Source organism: Scylla paramamosain, chromosome 47, assembly GCF_035594125.1.
Source record: "Scylla paramamosain isolate STU-SP2022 chromosome 47, ASM3559412v1, whole genome shotgun sequence".
NCBI classification, from domain to species: Eukaryota; Metazoa; Arthropoda; class Malacostraca; order Decapoda; family Portunidae; genus Scylla; species Scylla paramamosain.
Window position 1 is genome coordinate 1,642,501 of NC_087197.1, and position 19,741 is coordinate 1,662,241.

The window sequence follows — 19,741 nt, forward strand, 5'->3', positions numbered from 1 at the left end:
CACTTGGTTTGTTTCCCTGACCCTCACCAAGCATGACCTTGAACCCAAATTGATGATTACACAGATGGCTGAAATATCTGAAAATCTGATCAACACATGGATTTCCAGCAGCACAAATCACTCTTACTGGATTCCTACTTAAGGTATTGTGACTCAAGATGGATGACAGTGTTTTGCTTCTTGGCCAAACAAAGAAGCAGGAAAGCAAGCAAGTGAAAGTAATATCAAGCTTATATGATGTAAGGAGAAAAGAAAAGGAGAAAAGGAATAACACACAATATTAAAATGAAATACGAGAAATAAATAAAAAAAACAAGAAGAAAGGAAGTTATGAATACGTCGAAATGGAAAACACAAAAGCAAGAATGCAACGAAGACACAGAAAAATAAAGAAATGAACAATTAACACATCTGAGAGAAAGAAATACAAGAAGAATCATCGTTAGTATTGCTGTCTGTTGTGTGTGGGCTGAGAAAAGCATCCTGTGATGAGTGGTTTGGCTGTGGCTGGTATTACTCGCAGACTTTGTATCATAAAGGTGACGCACACTGACTCCACTCATTATGTTGGTGTATTCTTCATTGTATGTTTTTATTTATTTATTTATTTATTTATTTATTTATTTATTTATTTATTTATCTATCTATTCATTTAGTTTATTTTGTTTTATTTTTTCATTCTATAGTGGAATGAAAATAAATATGCTTACCTGTTAGTCATTTACCATAACTTAACATTTTTTGATATGTACTAGGTTAGCTCTTCATCATATGTACATTTTTTTTATTTATTTATTTCATTTATCGGTATTTTTTTTTTCTAAAGTGGAATGGAAGTGAATGTGTTTACCTTTAAGCCAAATTTATCATAACTTCATTTTTTTATTTTTTCTGTCAAAGATGTACTGCCATCAGAGGAAATATTTAAACCTACTTGAACACGTTGGTTGAAACTTGTACATTGATCACAAACTTCCTCTCCCTTGGTTGAGACATACTGATCACAAACATTCTCTTCCTTGGTTGAGACATACTGATCACAAACATTCTCTTCCTTTGATTGAGACTTTTATAATGATCACAAACTTTCTCCTCCTTTTTCAAGACTTGTACATTGATCACAAACTATTTCCTCCTTGCCTATTACAACCATTGTGATATTGAATAACGGAAGAAGAATGGGAGTTATGAGTTATGAGGGTAGTGTTAGTAGTATTTGTACTTTAACAACAAAAATATAAGTAACTCATTTTTGTCCAACTTAAATAAACAACAACAAAGTCTTCCACAAGGGCAACAGCTGAGCCCAAACCAAGGATAACAGCATAGCCAAAACTATAGAAACTCCACTCAAAAAATGTCAATGAAAGCTAAAAACCCCCAAGAATAAAATATTAAAATTAAATATTAAGCAAACATAAAAAATTGTGGACCACTTTTACCAATTCTCATTGGTGACTTTTGATGGCAGAACTTGTGTTGGTGGGGGTGGGGGAGGGAAGCAGAGCGAGGGTGGAGTTGTGGTGCCAGTACGCAAGATTTTTACTGTCATTCCTCTTAGACTCATTGCTGTAGACTCCCAGCACAGCACAACGCAGGTGACTTGTCTTGTCTGGACAGGTTTTGGTCACTTTTCATCTTTCGCTATTTAATTCATCAACATCATCATTGTTGTCATCATTCTTGTCATCGTCATGTTTGTCCTTCATTACCAGTCCACCACAAGACAAGTTTCTCCTGCTTTCCTCCAGTCAGTCATTTAGTCAGTCAGTGAGTCGCCTACGTCTCTTGTTCACACTGTCCACGTTGTCAGTCTTGCCTTTCCGTCACATTCCCCTTGTATCCAGGAAAACGAAATATGTGCATGTCAGATTGAGGTGCTCCTGTGTAAAAACTAACATTCATGATTCAGCCCTGCATGGGGAGCTCACAGGGACCACAGTCTACAAATACTTTCAAGCTGAGGACAAAAACTTATTTTCATAAAGAATGTGAAATTTTACTGTAGGGAAAAAGGGACCAATTGGATGATGATGTATGTACAGGAAGCTTGATAACACTGTGATACTGAGGGTGAGGGATGTAAGGGTCCTCCTACACAGGACATTGATGGCAGGTGACCCCTTATGCTTGTAGCTTGTAATACAACCACATGCCATTATACACACCTCTATGACAAGCACACAGCATTGTACAAGCCTGTATGACATGCATACACCACTATACTAGCCAGCACGACACGCAGCATTGTACTAGGTGGTATCCTTGCTGTGTGTGGCAGCCTCAGTCAAAAGAAAGCTTTGTCAGTGCTGCAGCTGCCACAGTGGATTGCCCTGTGTGGGAGGGCCCCTGGAGTGTGTTTGATCATGCATACGTGTTGGGGGAAAACCATTATCATTACGGGTACTTGTGAGTAAGACAGAGCTTTAAGACATACCATGATTTGAAATATTTACTTAGAGTTTATCCAAAGTAAACAGTATTAGTGAAGTCCAGACAGAAACACAGGCCTTCTGGCACAGGGCGGGAGGGTGAAGGGTTGTCATTGTCAACGCTGCGTCACACTCACTGATATGGATGGATGCTGGTTGAGTTGTGGTCAGTTTGTGCCTGTGTATATCTTTTTTTTCAGTTAATCATAAATTTTGTGGTGAGGCTTTGTGGGATTTGTGAATGTCTGATAAATTTTCCCCTCCTGTCAGTCTCGTGGTTTCCTGTGACTTGTTGTCAATGTGTGAGAACGTCTTACCTGAGTGACTCATCCTGCAGTGTTTGGTTATTTGGACTCGGTGTTCATTTTAATATTGTCTCATGTTCATCTGGGTAATTTTTAAGTATCTTTCATTTTCATTCATAAATCAAGACCAAGGACAGCATTCCTTTACTTGTAACTTTGAACATTAATAGATCAAGTGCTCGTCAATTGAGATTTGTGAAAAGTTCCATCGTCACCATCATGTGTAGCCTTGCACTGGGCCAGGATGTCATCAGGGGTGCTGTGCATTGTGGCCTTGCTGTCACTTAAGCCTCATATCATCTCTGGAATTCAGGCAAACTCAGGAACTCCTTGCCTGCTCCTGTATTTCCTCCTTCCTATGACTTGAACTTTTTCAGGAGGGAGATTTCAAAACACTTATCCTCCAATTTTGCATTATCCTTCTTGACTTCTCTTTAAGGCATCTCAGTTAGCCCACTTTTGTTGCCCGTGGCCAGTGCCTGTCTTGCATAAGAGAAAAGATGCACAGATGACAAAATGTAAGCTGTGGGACTGAGCACTGAGGATTGTGGGATGCTATTAAGAAGTCCTCACCATGCTCATACTCTGTGACCAAGATTGAGGACTCTGGAAATATATTACGCTGTTCTTTTGCTCTTGGAACCCCCTCATGACTGTTGCCACTACAATTGTCTGCATTCTGATGGCTTGTGAGGGGCCGATACAGATTACAAATCTTCCCAATTCGTGCTACTAATGCCAGACTCAGCCATGCACAAGATGTATCAAGTAGCAGAAGCAGAACTTACAGAAAGGACCAAGAGGATGATGATGAACACAATACACACCATCTGTATTGGTTATGGTGCAAAACACAACCACACTTAAGAGTTATCAGGTGCTGGATGGAAGAGAGTGACAAAACGTAACAGCACCTACATTCCTGCTGTTTACCGTATGAGACTCGGCAGAAAAAACACTCAAGAGCCAGACAGTGGCCATAAACACCAACATTCCTGCTGTTCACTATACAAGACAGACAAAGAGCTCAAGAACGAAGAGTGACGAAACGTAACACGGCAACCAAGAGTGACAATGAACGTAACAGCAGCTACATTCCTGTCATTCACTATACAAGACTACGCTGGATGTGAGATTTACCAGGTGGCAGAAAAAAACCTTAGGAACAAGATAGCGAATATAAACATCAACACTCCTGCCATTTACCGTACAAGACTCAACCAAACGCCGAATGAGCTGACAAGATGTGCAGCTTGAAAGGACGATAACGTACTTTCACAGATACAAACATTTATATTCCCCACAATAGCAGCTAATCAATAGTGCGGAAAATAGTGATGGCATGTATGTTAGGAGACATGAAGGGGCTTAGATAGTGTGTGTCATGGTGTAATGCCCCTGCTGTGTACCTCCTTTGCTTGTGTGCGTGTGTGTGTGTGTGTGTGTGTGTGTGTGTGTTGCAGTGTTTCTCCTGTGTTAGCCATTCTTGTGTGTGTGTGTGTGTGTGTGTGTGTGTGTGTGTGTGTTAAGAGAATATTCAGTACCCTTTGGTGAGCAGTAAGATGATAAGGACTCATGTTGCACATTACAGGTCACAAAATAAATTCATGCTTTCTGAAGGAGGAGGAGGAGAAGGAGGCCGTGAGTACGTAATGCTTGTGATAACACTTCTGTTTGACGCTTGATATTTAAAAACAATCCATCACTTTTACAAATCGAAGGCATTTTTAATCCTTGATATTCAAAACCATATTATTTCACACATACAATTTAAAGGGAAAGCATTCACATTTTATATTTACATGTACCTCTTTTGTCAGTCTTGCATGTTTACACTCAGACAGAAGGTTTGGAGTGACAGTATTCAAGGAAGCTTTGAGTGGCATTCCCCGAGGCCTTTTGTGTGTTGACAGGCCCACACAGAATATCAGTATTGAAAAATTTTAGGACAGAAACAGAGGGACAGTATTCAAGACAGGTAACAGTGGCATACCCTCAGGTGTATTGTGTGTCGGCAGGCCTAGAGAATCAGTATTAAAACCCTTAGGATGGAAACAGAAGGCCCAGAAGAAGCCTTTATAAGTAGCGTGATAGGAGAGGATGCCTTCACAACAGCACAGCCATCTCTCGTTATCCATGCAGGGTAGGATAACAGATACACCCATGAATAAGGAAAATCTATGGAAAATTAGTGCCCCCCCCTTAAGAACACCCAAATGCACATGGTTACAAACATTTTATTTATCAGTTAACTAAAAGATAAAGAAAAAAAGCAATGAGCACTGATAGGTCACCTCTCATCGCCTCATCTGTTGTTTTGATTTGTAGTTGGCAGCAATCAATGTAAAAGTGAAACTGGTTAACGAGGGATGACTGTATTTGAAGGGAAGGGCAGGACAGAAGGTGGATGTGTGTCAGCAGAAGAAAAGTGTGAATGGAAGTGAATGGAAGATGACAAGGCAAACTAAAGAGGAGATAAAACTGTATAGATGACTTGAGAGAGAGAGAGAGAGAGAGAGAGAGAGAGAGAGAGAGAGAGAGAGAGAGGCAGAAGACAAAGCCATATGGAAAAGACTAGTGAACAGTGACCATGTGTGAAAATAGGAGAGGCTGCAGAAGATAGGAGAGTAGGAGTGTTCAAGAGGTGTTATTGGATCAGAAGACCTTGAGAACAGTATTAAAGGAGTCATATAGGAACAGTTTAGAAAAATTAACATACTGCCTTCCCTTGATCCTTTGCATATCAGTAAAAGGAATGATAAGACTTTGAAAACATTATTAAAGGAGTGGGAGAATCAGTAAAGGAATAGAACTAAAAGATTAAAGTAGTATTGCTTTCCCTTGATCTTTTGCATATGAATGAAAGGAACCAGAAGTTGCATGAAGAGAGATACAATACTTTATGCTTTTCCCAGTCTGCTATTGCCCAGAGGGGGGGGGTGGGGGGAGCAGGATAGCATATAAAAAAGCCTTGTATCATCTTCTTGGTGTGCCATGCCCCTTGCATAGTCTTCCTTCCCGCGTCTTGTTGTTACGCCAAATTATGATGGTGGGAATTTCAACTTGACCACCTGCTGTAGTGCACTGTGTTGTTATGCCCCTCTGCAAGCCAGGCAGGGTGGGCGGAAGTGCTTGCTACCCACTCGTTCGTCACTGGAAGCGTCTTTGTGGGAGTTATGATACACACTTCCAGCATTCACTCCACATGAATCTATCTTATTTATTTTTGTACCTTAGGATTGTATTCGTAATGCTTTGTTCTCCTGTCACGACTATTTTCTGAGGCTACAAGTATGATTGGGCAAGTTCTCAAGGGTGATTCTTCCCACTGATGGTACAGAATATTTGTCAGACTGCCATTGCAAGCATGAAACACCTTTGAAAACCGCCAAAAATTCCATTACAGCTTGTTGAGTGATCGAGAGAAAGTGACAGGACGCTTAAGAATACAGGTAGTAGTCTCACAAATAGTTATACATCCCAGAAAAGACAGATATATGCATCTATTCCCTTTTTCAGTGTCCATGCAAGCAGTTTATTTCACTTTATTTATTTACACATTTTATTTATTTATTTATTTATTTAGGTGCCCTGGATGTTAACAAGATAACCACACCAGCAAAAGCACAAAGCCAGAGACATTTCCGCACATATAATTACGTCATTCAAAGTATCCCGTATTAAACACAACGCTTTGTATAGCCTAATAACTTTCTGCCAACACAGTTCAAGCACACAGGACATCTTGTTTATTCCCTCAGTCCTGTCTCTCGCTCGTAAGTAAGGAAGGGAAGGATATTACTCAAAGCTGTTATCCGTCAAGCCACACTGAAGGCAGAGGACGTACTGGTGGTGGGATGTCTATAACGCCTCATGCTTTGTGAATAGTTAAGTGTACCTCGGAAGTTAAGCCACCTGCTAGACTTACACTGTGCTTATTTGTCCCTCAACATGAAGTCTGATACACCAACAGTCTGGGAACAAGTGAAGGATCGGCAACACACGAGATGACTTCAGTGAGGGAGGAACGCTAAACACAGGTATTGAATGTGGAAGTTAAGCCACCTGCTACATTCACACTGTGCTCGTATGTCCCTCAATAAGAAGTCTGATAAGTCTGATACGCTGACAGTCTGCAATAGATGGGTAGCAGACTAGAAGACTTCACAGTGAGGGAGGGACACTAAACACAGGGATTGAATGTCTTGTATCACTTTAGATCAGGTCATGACTGGACTGGAGGTTTGGAATGCCTTCTTTGGAATATGTGGAACTGAGCATGTTGTGATTTTGAATTAAGTACTGATTAGATTGTGAAAAAAAAAGGGATGGGAGAAAAGACAGAATAAGAAGAAAGGAGAAATGGAGAAGATGGATGAAATAGGGAGACAAAGAAGACAAAATAAGTAAGAAGAAAGAAGAAATGGAGAAGACAAATAAAATAGGGAAAAAAGAAGACAATAAGTAAGAAAAAAGAAAAAATAGAGAAGACAAATAAAATAGGGAGATAAAGAAGACGGAATAAGTAAGAAGAAATGGAAATAAATGAAATAGGGAGAGGCCGGCAGGTCACTTCACAGCAGAGGCAAGTCACAGGCCACCATGGAGGAGGAAATCGGAGCTACAAATATATAAAGAATTTAAAACTGTCTTGAATTCTTTTTTGCTAATGCATGTCTTGTGGCTTTGCATTCCATAAGGTCCACCATCGATCCAGGGTACTGTACTTGACTAAATTCTGATAATGTGGTTATAATACAGTGGTTTTATTTACATACGCTGTTACTGCACTGGTTTTGTCTTGTACTTGTATGAAAATGTGGATGGATTATAATGTTAATGCTTGAAAACTTCCATATTTTAAAGGTTTCTCTGTTTTTTTTTAATTCTGGATAAAGGATTCTTAACGTGTGTGTGTGTGTGTGTGTGTGTGTGTGTGTGTGTGTGTGTGTGTGTGTGTGTGTGTGTGTGTGTGTGTGTGTGTGCGTGCATGCGTGCGTGCGTGCGTGTGTGTGTGTGTTATCCATACTCTCGTTATGTTTCCCAAAGTTTACTTGCTTGTTGTTTGTTGATGGCAGAAAATATCACCTGCCAGGCTCATATTATATATTGTAATGTTGTGTGTTGTGACCATCCTTCCTGCCACCTCTCCTCACCCACCCAGCCTGACCTAACACACTCCTATCCTTTCTACTGTGCTCTGTTGACCCATCCTCCCAGTTATGACCCAGCCTGACCTTACACTTCTATCCTCTCCACTGTGCCCTGTTGACCTATCCTCCCAGCTATGACCCAGCCTGATCTAACACACCTCCATAACCCTTCTGTGAGGTCATCTAAGTAATCCTTCACACCTTTTCCTTACCTGTGCTCATCTCTAAGTCATTCCTCACCTTTGACCTGTCCCTATCTACCTGTTATTAATATCTTGACCTGTTCACCTGGCCTTACCTGTCCGTGCCTATTCATTCTGTGTCTCATGACCCAGTTTGACCTAACCTACCTCTGTCACCCAGCCTGACCTCGACCTGTGTGTGTGTCCATGACGTGTACCTGACAGCCTCGTTTGACCTAATTTTCTTGGCTTACCTGGCTCCTTTTCTCTTTCTTTCTCTTTCTTTTTCTTTTTCCTTATCTTCTTTCCTCCCATCCTCCCTTCCTTTGTTAGTTATCCTGTTTATTGTTGCCAATTGCCAGTTCCCTAATAAATAATAATAGTAATAATAATAATAATAATAACTAATAATACTGCCTGTCATGCCAAACTCAATTAATCAATAAAATTTATCAATACATTGTGGTCATTTAATTTTTTTCCCTTATTGTTGTTGCAAGCGTTCTCCTCCTCCTCCTCCTCCTCCTCCTCCTCCTCCTCCTCCTCCTCCTCCTCCTCCTCCTCCTCCTCTTCTCTTGGTGTTCAGATTTTCCCTTTCTTCATTCTCCTTTCCCATCTTATTTGTTTACTTGCTATTTTTTTATTCGTTTATTTGTTTACTTACTGGTATATTTATTTATTTCTGTTTATCTCTTTGTTCATTGCAGATTCAGTCATCGTGTGTTTCTTCCACCCCTTCCTTTCTTTTTCTTTCTTTTTTCTTTCTTTCTTTTCTTCTTTTTTTCACATTTCTTATTTGTTTTGCTAATGGGAAGATTGTTATGTTGTTTGTCTATTCATTTTTCTTATTTATTCATTGTATATTTACTTTTTTTTTTACTTTCTTCACCTTTTTTTGTGAAGTGTCTGTCAGCTCATATTTAGTGACTTATTTGTGCTATTTTTATCAACACATTCACTTTGTTTACTTATTGCTTCTTTTACATACTTACCAAGTTCTTAATTCTTTGTTTTCCTTGTTTTTACCATAGCTATAATTTACCCTGAAGCACCCTTTAGTTATGTACCTTAATTTGCTAAGCACCCTTTTAGTAATTCACCTTGACCTGACCCAACCTTCCATTCCCTTGACCCCACACCTGCAGCATTGCGTCGCTCCTCCGTGGCCACCGTGTCCCCACTCATGACCCAGCTGCTGGAGAACATACGGGAGACTCGGGCGGCCAGGCAGGTTCAGCGCACCCCCAGCCAGGACTCCCTGCCGCAGCCTGCCAGCACGCTCACCGGCATCAAGCGGTTCGCACAGGTGGCCAAGAAGACCGGTGTGCAGAGCGTGGTGGCCAATACTCTGCTGGGCGGCATGCAGTACCCCAATCGCCTCTCCTCGGTGCTCAATCCAGAGAACCGCCGTCTGCTGGACCTCCAGGGGCAGCGCTCTCCTGAGGTGCCAAGAAAACGGCTCATCATTGGGCAGGATTCGTTTGACCTGGATCGCGATGGCCAGCTCATGAATGACGAGGAGGAGGGGGAGGCGAGGACTGCCGCTGGGCCTTCGCCGCAGCCAGATGTGGAAGAGGAGTGCCTTTTGGAGGAACTGAAGGAGGACAGTGGGGAGGGGGCGTCTGAGGCTGGGGATGTGGTGTCAGAGTCTGGGATGTCTCGGCGAGGTCTTCTGCAGCACAAGGACTCGGTGTGGTCCATGGCCAGCTCAGCAACCAGCGTGGACAGCAGTGAGGAGGACCTGAGGGACCAGCGCCGCCGCCTCCAGCTCAGTCTGTCCCGCCGCACCCCATCACACTCTGCCGCTGACTCCCATGAGGGACCCCCCACCCCCGTCGAGTCCCTGGATTCACCCTTCCTGGTAGTGACCTCTGTTGACCTCCCTCATACTCGTTCCCTACCTGTGCTGTGTCTTCCTTGACCCCCAAACCCATTCTTGATCTGCATCTCCCTGTTGACCTCTCTCCCCCATCTTCTCATGGATTTGTGGTAATATAATTGATTCTTCTCATTTATGTGCATGTAGTGAGTAGTTTCCACCTTAAAGTTTTCTTTTACATATAAATTTGCTTCTTATTTTGTTGATGTGGATTTTTCCAAGTTCCTGAGCATCTTGATTTAGAGCCACATACTTCTTGATGCAACAAACACCATGCACTTCGAGTAAATTCTCTTCATTATGAAAAAAAATATGTATATAAAAAGTTAGGTTTGGTTACATTACATTTTGTTTAATTAGGTGAGGTGTCGTAAAGTTAGGATATGTGAGTTTAGGCTATTCATGTAACCCAGTCCCCGTGTGTGTGTTTAGTGTGGCTTGGTGAGGTGGTATAAAGTTAGGTTAGGCTGTTTCTATGTACCACTTCCCCTGTGTGTATAGCTTGTGTGTTTAGCTTGGTTTGGCAAGGTACTATAAAGTTAGCTGTGGTAATATAAAGTTAGCCTAAGTTCTTAAGCAATTCACGTGATTAACTTAGTTTGGCAAGGTACTGTAAAGTTAAGTTAGGTTCAGGCTACTTATGTTTACCTTTCCATGTGCCACACCCCAGGCTGGCAACACCCCAGACTCAGCAGACCGGCGACGTGGGCTGATGAAGCGTCTGGGGCCGAGCAGTAAGCGCATGAGCAGCAGCAGCAGCCGGGACGTGGACGAGCTGATCCCGGAGGAGGGGGAGGAGGGGGGCATGGAGGGGGTCCTTCAGGAGGTAATACGAGAGAGTGCATCCCACACTTCCTCCTCACTCCGCAATTCTGTGCCTTCTGCTGCTCCTGCTCAACCATCTCCCCCTGCTGCTCTCGCTTCCACACCCTCATTCTACCTTGGTGAGCAGGTGGGTGCTGGCTCGTCCACATCCACGCCACCCCACGCCTTCCATCCGCACCATGCACACCACCACCACCACCACCATCACCACCACCACCATGCACTCCTCGACACCTCCCCTCACCTCCCACACATGCACTCCGCCATCATCAAGAGCCTGGAGAGCCTGGGCCACCCCGCCAACCTCCACCACAACCACCCGAATCACCCCAGCCCCAGTAACACTCATCATGGCCCCCACTCCCCCTCCCCGCTTCTGACAAGTGTTGGGGGGCACCTGGATGGCCTGCACCTGCCCCTCTTCTCCCCCACCAGCCCCCTGCAGGACACCAAACAGAGAGGTGGGGGGTTGAGGAGGCAGCAGAGGGTGGAGGAGGGGGGTGTGGGTGGCTCGTGCTGCCCCCTACCCACCCCCGGAGAGCAGGTAAGTTAAAAGGTGTTGTTTTGCTCCTAAACTTTCTATAGTATTTTTATTTGTTTTATTTATTGATCCACTGCTTGGCTTGTCTTTATGCTTCTCTCCCTCCCACCCTCCCTCCCTCCCTCCTGCCTCTGATGATGATTATAATGATGTGCTGATTGTAGAGGAGAGAATGAACTAATATTGTGATTAAATGTAAGTAAAAGTGTTTGTGGTGATGAAAAGGAACACAAGGAGGAGGAGGAGGAGGTGGTGGTGGGAGAGAAAATTTATCTTAGTCCTTTTTATTCTTTAGCATGGAAAGCAAAGGAATTGATACCAGTGAGAAAATAATGACAGTGATGGCAATAATTATAAAGATAATGATAAAGATGATGACAGTGATGTACTTTTTTTTTTTATTTATTTTAAGCCTTTTTCTTGCCCTTGGCCAGTGCCCGTCTTACACACACAAAAAGAAAAAAAATGCCACAATGCTACAGTGCTACTTCTTCAGGAGGACAATCAGGGCAGCGGTGGGGGCGGCGGCGGCAGCAGCAGATCGGCGCCAGGGGTGAGTGTAGGTCTGTGTCGCTCCAGCAGTGCCCAGTCAGACTCCTCAGGCTTCATGGACGGCGACACAGGGGAGGGTGATGTCAGAATAGGGACAGCAGCACCACCCTTCACCGCCACCACCACCAGGCAGCCCCTCACCCCCACAGCAACACCAACACAGCGACAGGTCAGTTCTTCGGTCCCAGGTCAAAGTTGAGATGTTTTTGTTGGGTCATTTGGGGTTGTGATTGTTATTGTTATTGTTATTGTTATTGTTTCTAGATACACATTGATTTTACTTACTGTATTTGATTTAAGGTTTGTTTAATTTGTAGAGGTCAGGTTAAAGTTGAGATTTTCTCGTTGGTTTATTTTGGGTCATGATTGTTAATGTTATTGATTTTTATTTGCTATATTTAAAGGAAGGTATGTTTCAATTTGTTCAGTTTTATTACTATATATTATTTTTAGTGCCATGTGTATGTGGTGGTGGTGCTGGTGTAGACGCACATGGGAGGAGGGAATAGAGGGATGGTTTGATCTCCTGTAGCAAGCAGAACTGTTCAGCAGACTGGTGCAGGAATGTGTCAAGACTTGTAGTTGATTATGGGAAAACTTGTCTAGCAGTGAGTGTGAAAGTTGACAATTACACACCAGGCTTGGACTTACAAATTATTTATGTTAGAGAGCATTCATGCCATTTCCAAAGTATTTACGAAAAACTTCATTTGAGGAATACTGGCAGACGTACACCATACGAGCAAATATTCAAGTAAAAGAGCACTCACAAGGTTTTTCTTATCTTTTTCATTCCATTTTTTATTTGAATATTACATAGATAGACTGTTTATTGACCAGGTACATAGAAAACAAGATAACATTGAGTTGTGAGGAGCTGCAATTTCAGGCTAAAAATTATCACTGTGTTCAACTTCACTAACAAAAGTTCCAGCTAAGAAGTATTCCCAGATAAGTGACACACAACCAGACACTCCCTGCAACACACCACTCTTCACACTCTTCACACACTTCACCTGACATGTACAGCGGCTCCCAAAACCACCTTTAAAGTGATGCGAACTGTGGCATAATGAACACGAAACCCACTATCTAATAACATGTCGCGTTGGTAAGGTTGGCATGCGTGGCTCAACATGATGCTGATGTGCCAATCTGTTTCCTAGGTCATAATGTACAGCAACCATCCCTAGTGTGCAGGGTTGCCAACTCTTGCCACCACAATCACCAAATGCGTCAAATAACATCTATTGTGTCAAAATGCAGGCCTTTTATTTATAGTTTAGGGAGCTGCTGTACATATCCCTTAAAACTCCCTGCATTTGTCCCTTAAACACCACAAGCTTCCTGAACCTAAGCTTGATGCTGTGGCTGTCAGTAAAGTTAGCTGTGTGTCGGAATGTAATTACTTCATTAATCGTAGCACACTTAGGAATGTAAATATTTAGCCTGAGCCACAGCAGCAAGACAGTAAGTGGTAGTGGTAATCGGTCTTATGTCCCTGTACACTTTGGCCTTTTCACACCACAACTTCAAGGGCCGCCTAGATGGTTGGTTGGGTTCTTACGGGCATTTCTTCCATTGGTGATGCAGATTCCTTGTTTAACTTTCACTAGAGTTATGAGAGCACCTTTGTACGTCCCTATAACTTTCACTAGTATCTTGAAAAGCTTAATGATTCCACTAGAGCCTGTAAAACCATCTTAAGAATCACGGAGACATCCTTAAGATCCTCACGAACTTCTACTAAGGCCCACTAAACATTGCAGTCATGAAAATGTTTAAAAGTCAAATAAACCCACTGGTACCTATTTAAACTTGTTGGGCAGCCTTGAAAACCCCAATAGAGCAAGTTAAACAATCACTAGCATCATGAAAAGTCTTGCAAACTTCAATATCTTCCACTAGAGCCTACTAAAATTGTTGAAATAAAACACTAAAAGAGTTTTAGATCGGTCTTAAATCCAAAGTAGCATTGCATTAGAGTAGTTATATTGGTCTGGGTATAGAACCACTAACTTAAGATCTATTAATTGATTGAACATGATATCTGACAGATTAGACACCTCAGACCAGACACCAGCCGTCCCATGTGGACATAAACCTGTGGCAGCGTAGTGGCTCTAGGCACCTAACACTAGAGGCTGTAGTGTTAGTGGTAATGTAGTGGTGTGGCCAGCGTGGCAATGCTGCATGAGGTAGTGATGTTGGGTGTGCGTGTGTGGTGTGTACAGGTGTACTGGTGGTGGAGCAAGGACAGCACCAGCAGCGTCGACACCACACGCCACCTGCCCCTCGCCCGCACCATGGCCACCCTCACCCCACCCCCAGAGCCTCCAGCAGTGTCCCAGGGGCCCAGCGCCGCGGAGAACGCCACGCTCCACCACTCCCGCAGCATGGACCTCTCCTCTCCCACTCAGCCCACTCAGCCCTCTCCACACACCCCATCCCCACTTCAATCTAGTCGTAGTTTAGATGCACCTCCCTCAGCTTTTCACGCCTACCAGGGAAACCTGCCTGCCGGGGGTGTAAGTGTACCTGTGCCTGTGTCCCCTCCTGTGTACTGCCACCTGTGCTTCCCCTCCCACACCTCTCACCCCCTTTGCCCCCCCTGGTCCCTGCCCCCTGTCCCCACACAGCCACCTACCACCCCTGTACACACAGAAGACAGGGCTAGACTTCGCCGACATTCCCTCCCTGAGCCACTACCCCTGGACACTGCACCAGAAGCCCCCGGAGTGTGGCCAGGAGGGGGTGAGGGCCTGTCCACACCCCTCCACACCTCTACCAATGATAGTCACCTCCACCTTCCCCACCCCAGCAATCCAAGGAAACTCCAGCGCTCCTTCACCTCCCCTGCCCCCACCTCCAACACCTCCCTCCCCCACCACCACCACCACCATCACCACCTCCACACTCCCCAACCCAATCCCTCGGTAAGTGTCACAAGTCTTCTGGCTCACAGTCATACTCCTGTAGTAGTAGTAGTAGTAGTAGTAGTAGTAGTAGTAGTAGTAGAGATGAATTGCTATTTACGAATCAGGATCACCTGTAAGGATAGAATTTTTCAGTTTGTTGCTTTTTTCTTAATCTTTAGCTAGAATTTTTTAGTTATATCTAATTGTGAATTTGTGCATTTTATGAATCACAACAAAGGGCAAGAATTATTTTATTCATGACCAAAAATTCATCAATCACATATTTATAAATTGAGGTTCACTTGTTATAGTCACAGTAGTACAGTAGTAGTGAAATAGTACAGTAGTGGTGTGTTGGTTTTTGTGCCTGTAAATGGGAGATGATATGACCTTGATAAGAAGATAAAGAGATAGTTATTTTCAATGAGAGATAGTGTGAGCAGCAATGAAGAGAGTGAGGGGCACCTGTCCTGCACCTGGTGACAGCAACAACCCCGTGATGAGGCAGACAGGAACAGACAAACGCTTCATGCAGAGGAAAAGAAGTGATACATGTGGAAGCATACTGCAGGACCCCCCCCACCACCATCCCCACCACCCCCACCACCATGACCATCCTGCCGTCACCCCCCAGAGCCTGCTGAACACACTGCGGCGCTACCAACAGCAGCTGGCGGACCAGGAGAAGCTGTCCCACCAGCTGCACCGCCTGGCCCTGGACTCCAACCTGCACCCAGCCACCACACGGCCGCATGTCCTGCTCAACCAGCTGAGCACGGTGAGGGCCATCCGGACGGCCATCAGGGCGGAGGTGGCCCACATGGAATACCTCCTCTCCAAGGCCCAGCCGGACTCCTTCACCCACACCTGCCTGACTGAGGTGGTGGCCAAGGTGAGGCTCAGGAATGTATACTGAAACACTTCTAGGTGCACCTTCACTGCTTTCGAAAGGCACTAGTTGAAGTTGTATGGTTTTTAAGGTTGTTTCTCTGATTCCAATGATAGATTAACAAGGTTTTCACATTATCAACCAGAGAAACACTCTTGACAACCCAGCTAATCATTTCTGTGGTCTTTGAAAATAGTGTTGGTGAGAGAGCATTTCTCAATACTTACATTCACTCGGCCACCTCGTCTTTCCCTCCCTCAGATGATGGTTCTACTGCAGCAGCAATCAGAGTTGTGCCGAGACTTGGAGACACTCACCCTCGTCACCCCAGACACCTCCGGCACTCAGGACCCCCACACACCACCCCCACCACCACCATCTGCCAGCCAACCAGACCCACCTCCATACTCACCAAACACTGCAAATCCCACCTTCCCCACATTTTTACAGCTCACCTCACCCATCACTGTTAATTCAAGACAGAGTGATGCAAAGACACCACCTGCCATTCCTGCCATGCATTCCACATCCTCTGCATTCCATTTAGTCAACCCAGCACCTACGACTCCACCTGCAGTCCACCCGGTGTCCACAGCCACTCATCCGCTGCCTATAACCTCACATCCGATCCACACAGCATCCTCCACTGGTAATGTTATCCAGCCAACACCCATCACACCTCATTCACCACCTGCTGCAGTAGAAAACATGATTCCTCTAGCACAGAGCTCCCCTTCTGCACCCCAGCGAACCCCCAGCGCATCACACACCCCGCCACACACCCCTAATTCCCCTCGGCCGTCCAGTCACTCCTCTGTTGACACCAGCTGGAACCTTCGGCGCCTTTCGAAGAATGTTGAGGAGGGAGAGGGTGGAGAGGAGAGGGAGAGGGAGCAAGCCACCCCTCTCACACCACCTTACCATCTGCCAGAGGTAATGTTTGGCTTGTTTTTGTTTTGGTGCTTTTATTGTTTTCATTGTGTTTCTGCTCTCATTCTTTTTATTTTTGTTATTGCTTTTTTTTTTTGTGGTGTTTTCTCTAATTTTTTTGTTTTGATTGTGTTTTTATTTTTTCATGATGTATTCCCTCTCTGAAGTGTAGCTCAGGTAAACACTCACACCTGTCCACCTGTCATGTCTTCCAGGTGGCTCAGCTGGTGGAGGTGGAGGTGCGGAGTAGGACCTCAGGACTCCACCAGCAGCTCCTCCAGCAGACACAGGACGTGGCAGACATCAAAGGAATGCTGCATGTCCTTCTCTCGCGCCTCAAGTAACCCTAGGACACTGTGGCAGAAAGCGTGTTTGTGTGTGTGTGTGTGTGTGTGTGTGTGTGTGTGTGTGTGTGTGTGTGTGTGTGTCCTATTGTTCCTGTGTTGATGAAGTGATGTGATATCCTGTCATGGTGTTAGGGATGGTGTTTATGAGTCATTTAGTGTCCAGTGCGTCTGTTTTTTCTTCTGTTTCTCACTTGTGTACAGTAAACTCTCTATTTATGCCAGATATGTGTTCCGAAGAGAAGCCGCTTCAATAGAAAACGCGTAAATGTATCATAATTTCCCCCATAAAGAACAGTGGTAATAATGGGAGTCAGGTTCCTAGACAATGGGAAATCCCACTTCCTCATTTGGTTTCTGATAACGAATAGTATTTTGTGGATACGATGAGCACCACAGTGTTACATCGCTTTAATGTGAGGTAGCACGTACGTAGAAAACTTTGCCTTAACCCTTTCACTGCAACACCAAACAGTTAGTAGCAGCAGAAGCAATGCGTTGTCTTTACAAGCATCTACAAAAAAGTTAGTGGCGGAAAACAATACATTTTACAATTTCTTCCCAGGTTAATAATTAGATATGGCTGTAGAACAAGTCAAGGTGTCTCAGAGCTATTAGTAATTAGTGAAAGGTGTACCGGGTGGCAGTCAAAGGGTTAAAGTGAAAATACATATGTAAATCTCTTGTAAATGGAGACTTTGCTGTATTCCTATGTCGTTACCCGTGTCCTTTCGTTACTGCAGTGTCCCCTCGTAACTCTCGTGCTGTGCCTGAAGCAACCTGTGACGTGTTAGAGAGGTCTTGTTCTTTCTTGTGTCTCATTCCTGTCCTTTATAACAGTGAAGCAACAGAAGCTTATGTCCCTCTGTTGCTGTTCATGTGATCTCTCTCTCTTTCTCTCTTTCTCTGACTCACTGTTCTTTTATGAAATGGGATTCCTCACTTGTAGTTAGTAAAGGAGGGGCAGACTATTTGGTGGGCTCAATATAGCTGTAAGTCTTATCCATTGCCTCATGTATGGACACTTTGGTGAGGGAGAGGGAGAGAGAGAGAGAGAGAGAGGGAGAGGTTGGCCTGTGCTACTCTGTTTAATTAATTCAGTGGCACATGCTGGTCTTGTGGCTTTACCTGGCTTGGCTGTGTTTTGTTTCAAGGGCAGACAAATTGTGGTGAAAAATAAGAAGGGCAGGATTTATTGATATTAGAGAAAGAAGTGTATGTATTGCTTGGCTGTTGAAGTGATGGAGTGTATCTAAGTTTGACTAACAGTGCCACTCAGAAAAGAAGACGTTTGGGTGAGTTGCTGTGTGGTGTCCTGGTGTTTGTTGGTAAAGGAGACGTGGCTGGGACACTTGCTCACTTGCCATGGACTCACTCACACACTCGCTGTTGTCTGAGCACATACTCATTCATTGTTAGTCCTCCATTCACTGCTGCTCATGAGATAGACTTGTCACTTCTCATCTCTTCAAAATTGAGGGATTGATGTCTTTTATCTCGTATATTTTAATTTTATCTATTTATTGATCTATTATAGTCATTTTTTTTCATTTCTGTAACAAGATTTTGTTAATCATCATCTGGGTATAGAAATTCACACACACACACACACACACACACACACACACACACACACACACACACACACACACACACACACACACACACACACACACACACACACACACACACACACACACACACACACACACACACACACACACACCTGTACACCCTTCACCTGATAAATGGCCTTCATAGTCACACACTCAGAATACAAACTGCATAATATTGGAGCATTAATCCTGTGACACATTTAGGGATGCCAGTGACTGCCACTTCTGCCGCTGCTGTTCACCTGTCAGCAGTGATGTTACTGAGCTTCACTTGTGGCACCAGCTGCTGCTTATGACAGACAACTCCAAGGCTTGGGTGCTTCTACAGTAGGCTGTATTTGAGGAGTCTGTGGTAGAGTGTGTGCTGAGGCCATCATAGTCCTGCCGGCCTCACCACCAAACACTTTGCCTTGTATCCTGTGACACACTTTCTGACTTTATTATTGAATGTCTTTGTAGCATTGTCTTGATAGGCTGGCTGGTCATCTTATGTATACACAGCCTCCTTCCTTCCTTTCTTGTCAGGTGTTTGGTCTGGGTGCATCTTCCATCACAGGACACCTCATTTTATCATTGCATTTTTTTTTAATGGTATAGTTTTATGTTGGTGGGCCATCCTCTTGCACTAATGTAGTTGCCAGCTCACCACATGAACCACACACACACGCACCATACAGGCTGTGTGTGTCCTGGGTTATGTCTTGCCATACATTGATGGATTCCATACACAAGTTCAGTGACATTATTGTTTTTGTTGAAGTGTGTGGATGTTTTGTACGTCTTGTTTACCACATTATTGAACCCCAGGACCCACAAAATGATCAGTGGAAGCTGTGATGATGCAGAGAACAGTGAGGGGAGACCTGAGTGGTGATGGTGGTGGTGGTGGTGTCAGGACTACATGTAACAGTCTGCAGTGGAAGGCAGAAGGATTTTGAGCTGTCCACTGTTTGAAAATGTATCTAAAGTGATATGATATTAAACATGACCATTACTACATACTCACTGTGTCCTGATTCCCATGAGTAATATGCCTCAGCCCCAGCCACCTCAGAGCCCCCAGTGAGCCAGTGTGTGGTGCAGCCTGCCCAGTGCTGAGTGCTGGATCCTGTGCGGGGTGTGTCCCTGGCTTCCTTGCCCTCCTGCCACCCACAACACACTTCTCGTTGTTGTGG

The 19,741-nt window shown here is 44.2% G+C and overlaps 1 protein-coding gene across 1 annotated transcript in view; it reads left to right on the plus strand.

Moving 5' to 3' along the window:
- Positions 1-18,657, plus strand: part of LOC135094884 (uncharacterized) — a 31,497-nt gene extending 12,840 nt beyond the window's left edge. The window contains exons 9-15 of the mRNA XM_063995359.1: positions 9,218-9,933; positions 10,622-11,320; positions 11,814-12,038; positions 14,104-14,805; positions 15,422-15,679; positions 15,938-16,609; positions 16,822-18,657. Of these exons, the coding sequence (XP_063851429.1) occupies positions 9,218-9,933; positions 10,622-11,320; positions 11,814-12,038; positions 14,104-14,805; positions 15,422-15,679; positions 15,938-16,609; positions 16,822-16,950 (3,401 nt within the window). The 3' untranslated portion in view covers positions 16,951-18,657. The remainder of the gene's footprint in view (positions 1-9,217; positions 9,934-10,621; positions 11,321-11,813; positions 12,039-14,103; positions 14,806-15,421; positions 15,680-15,937; positions 16,610-16,821) is intronic.
- The last annotated feature ends 1,084 nt before the right edge of the window (positions 18,658-19,741 follow it).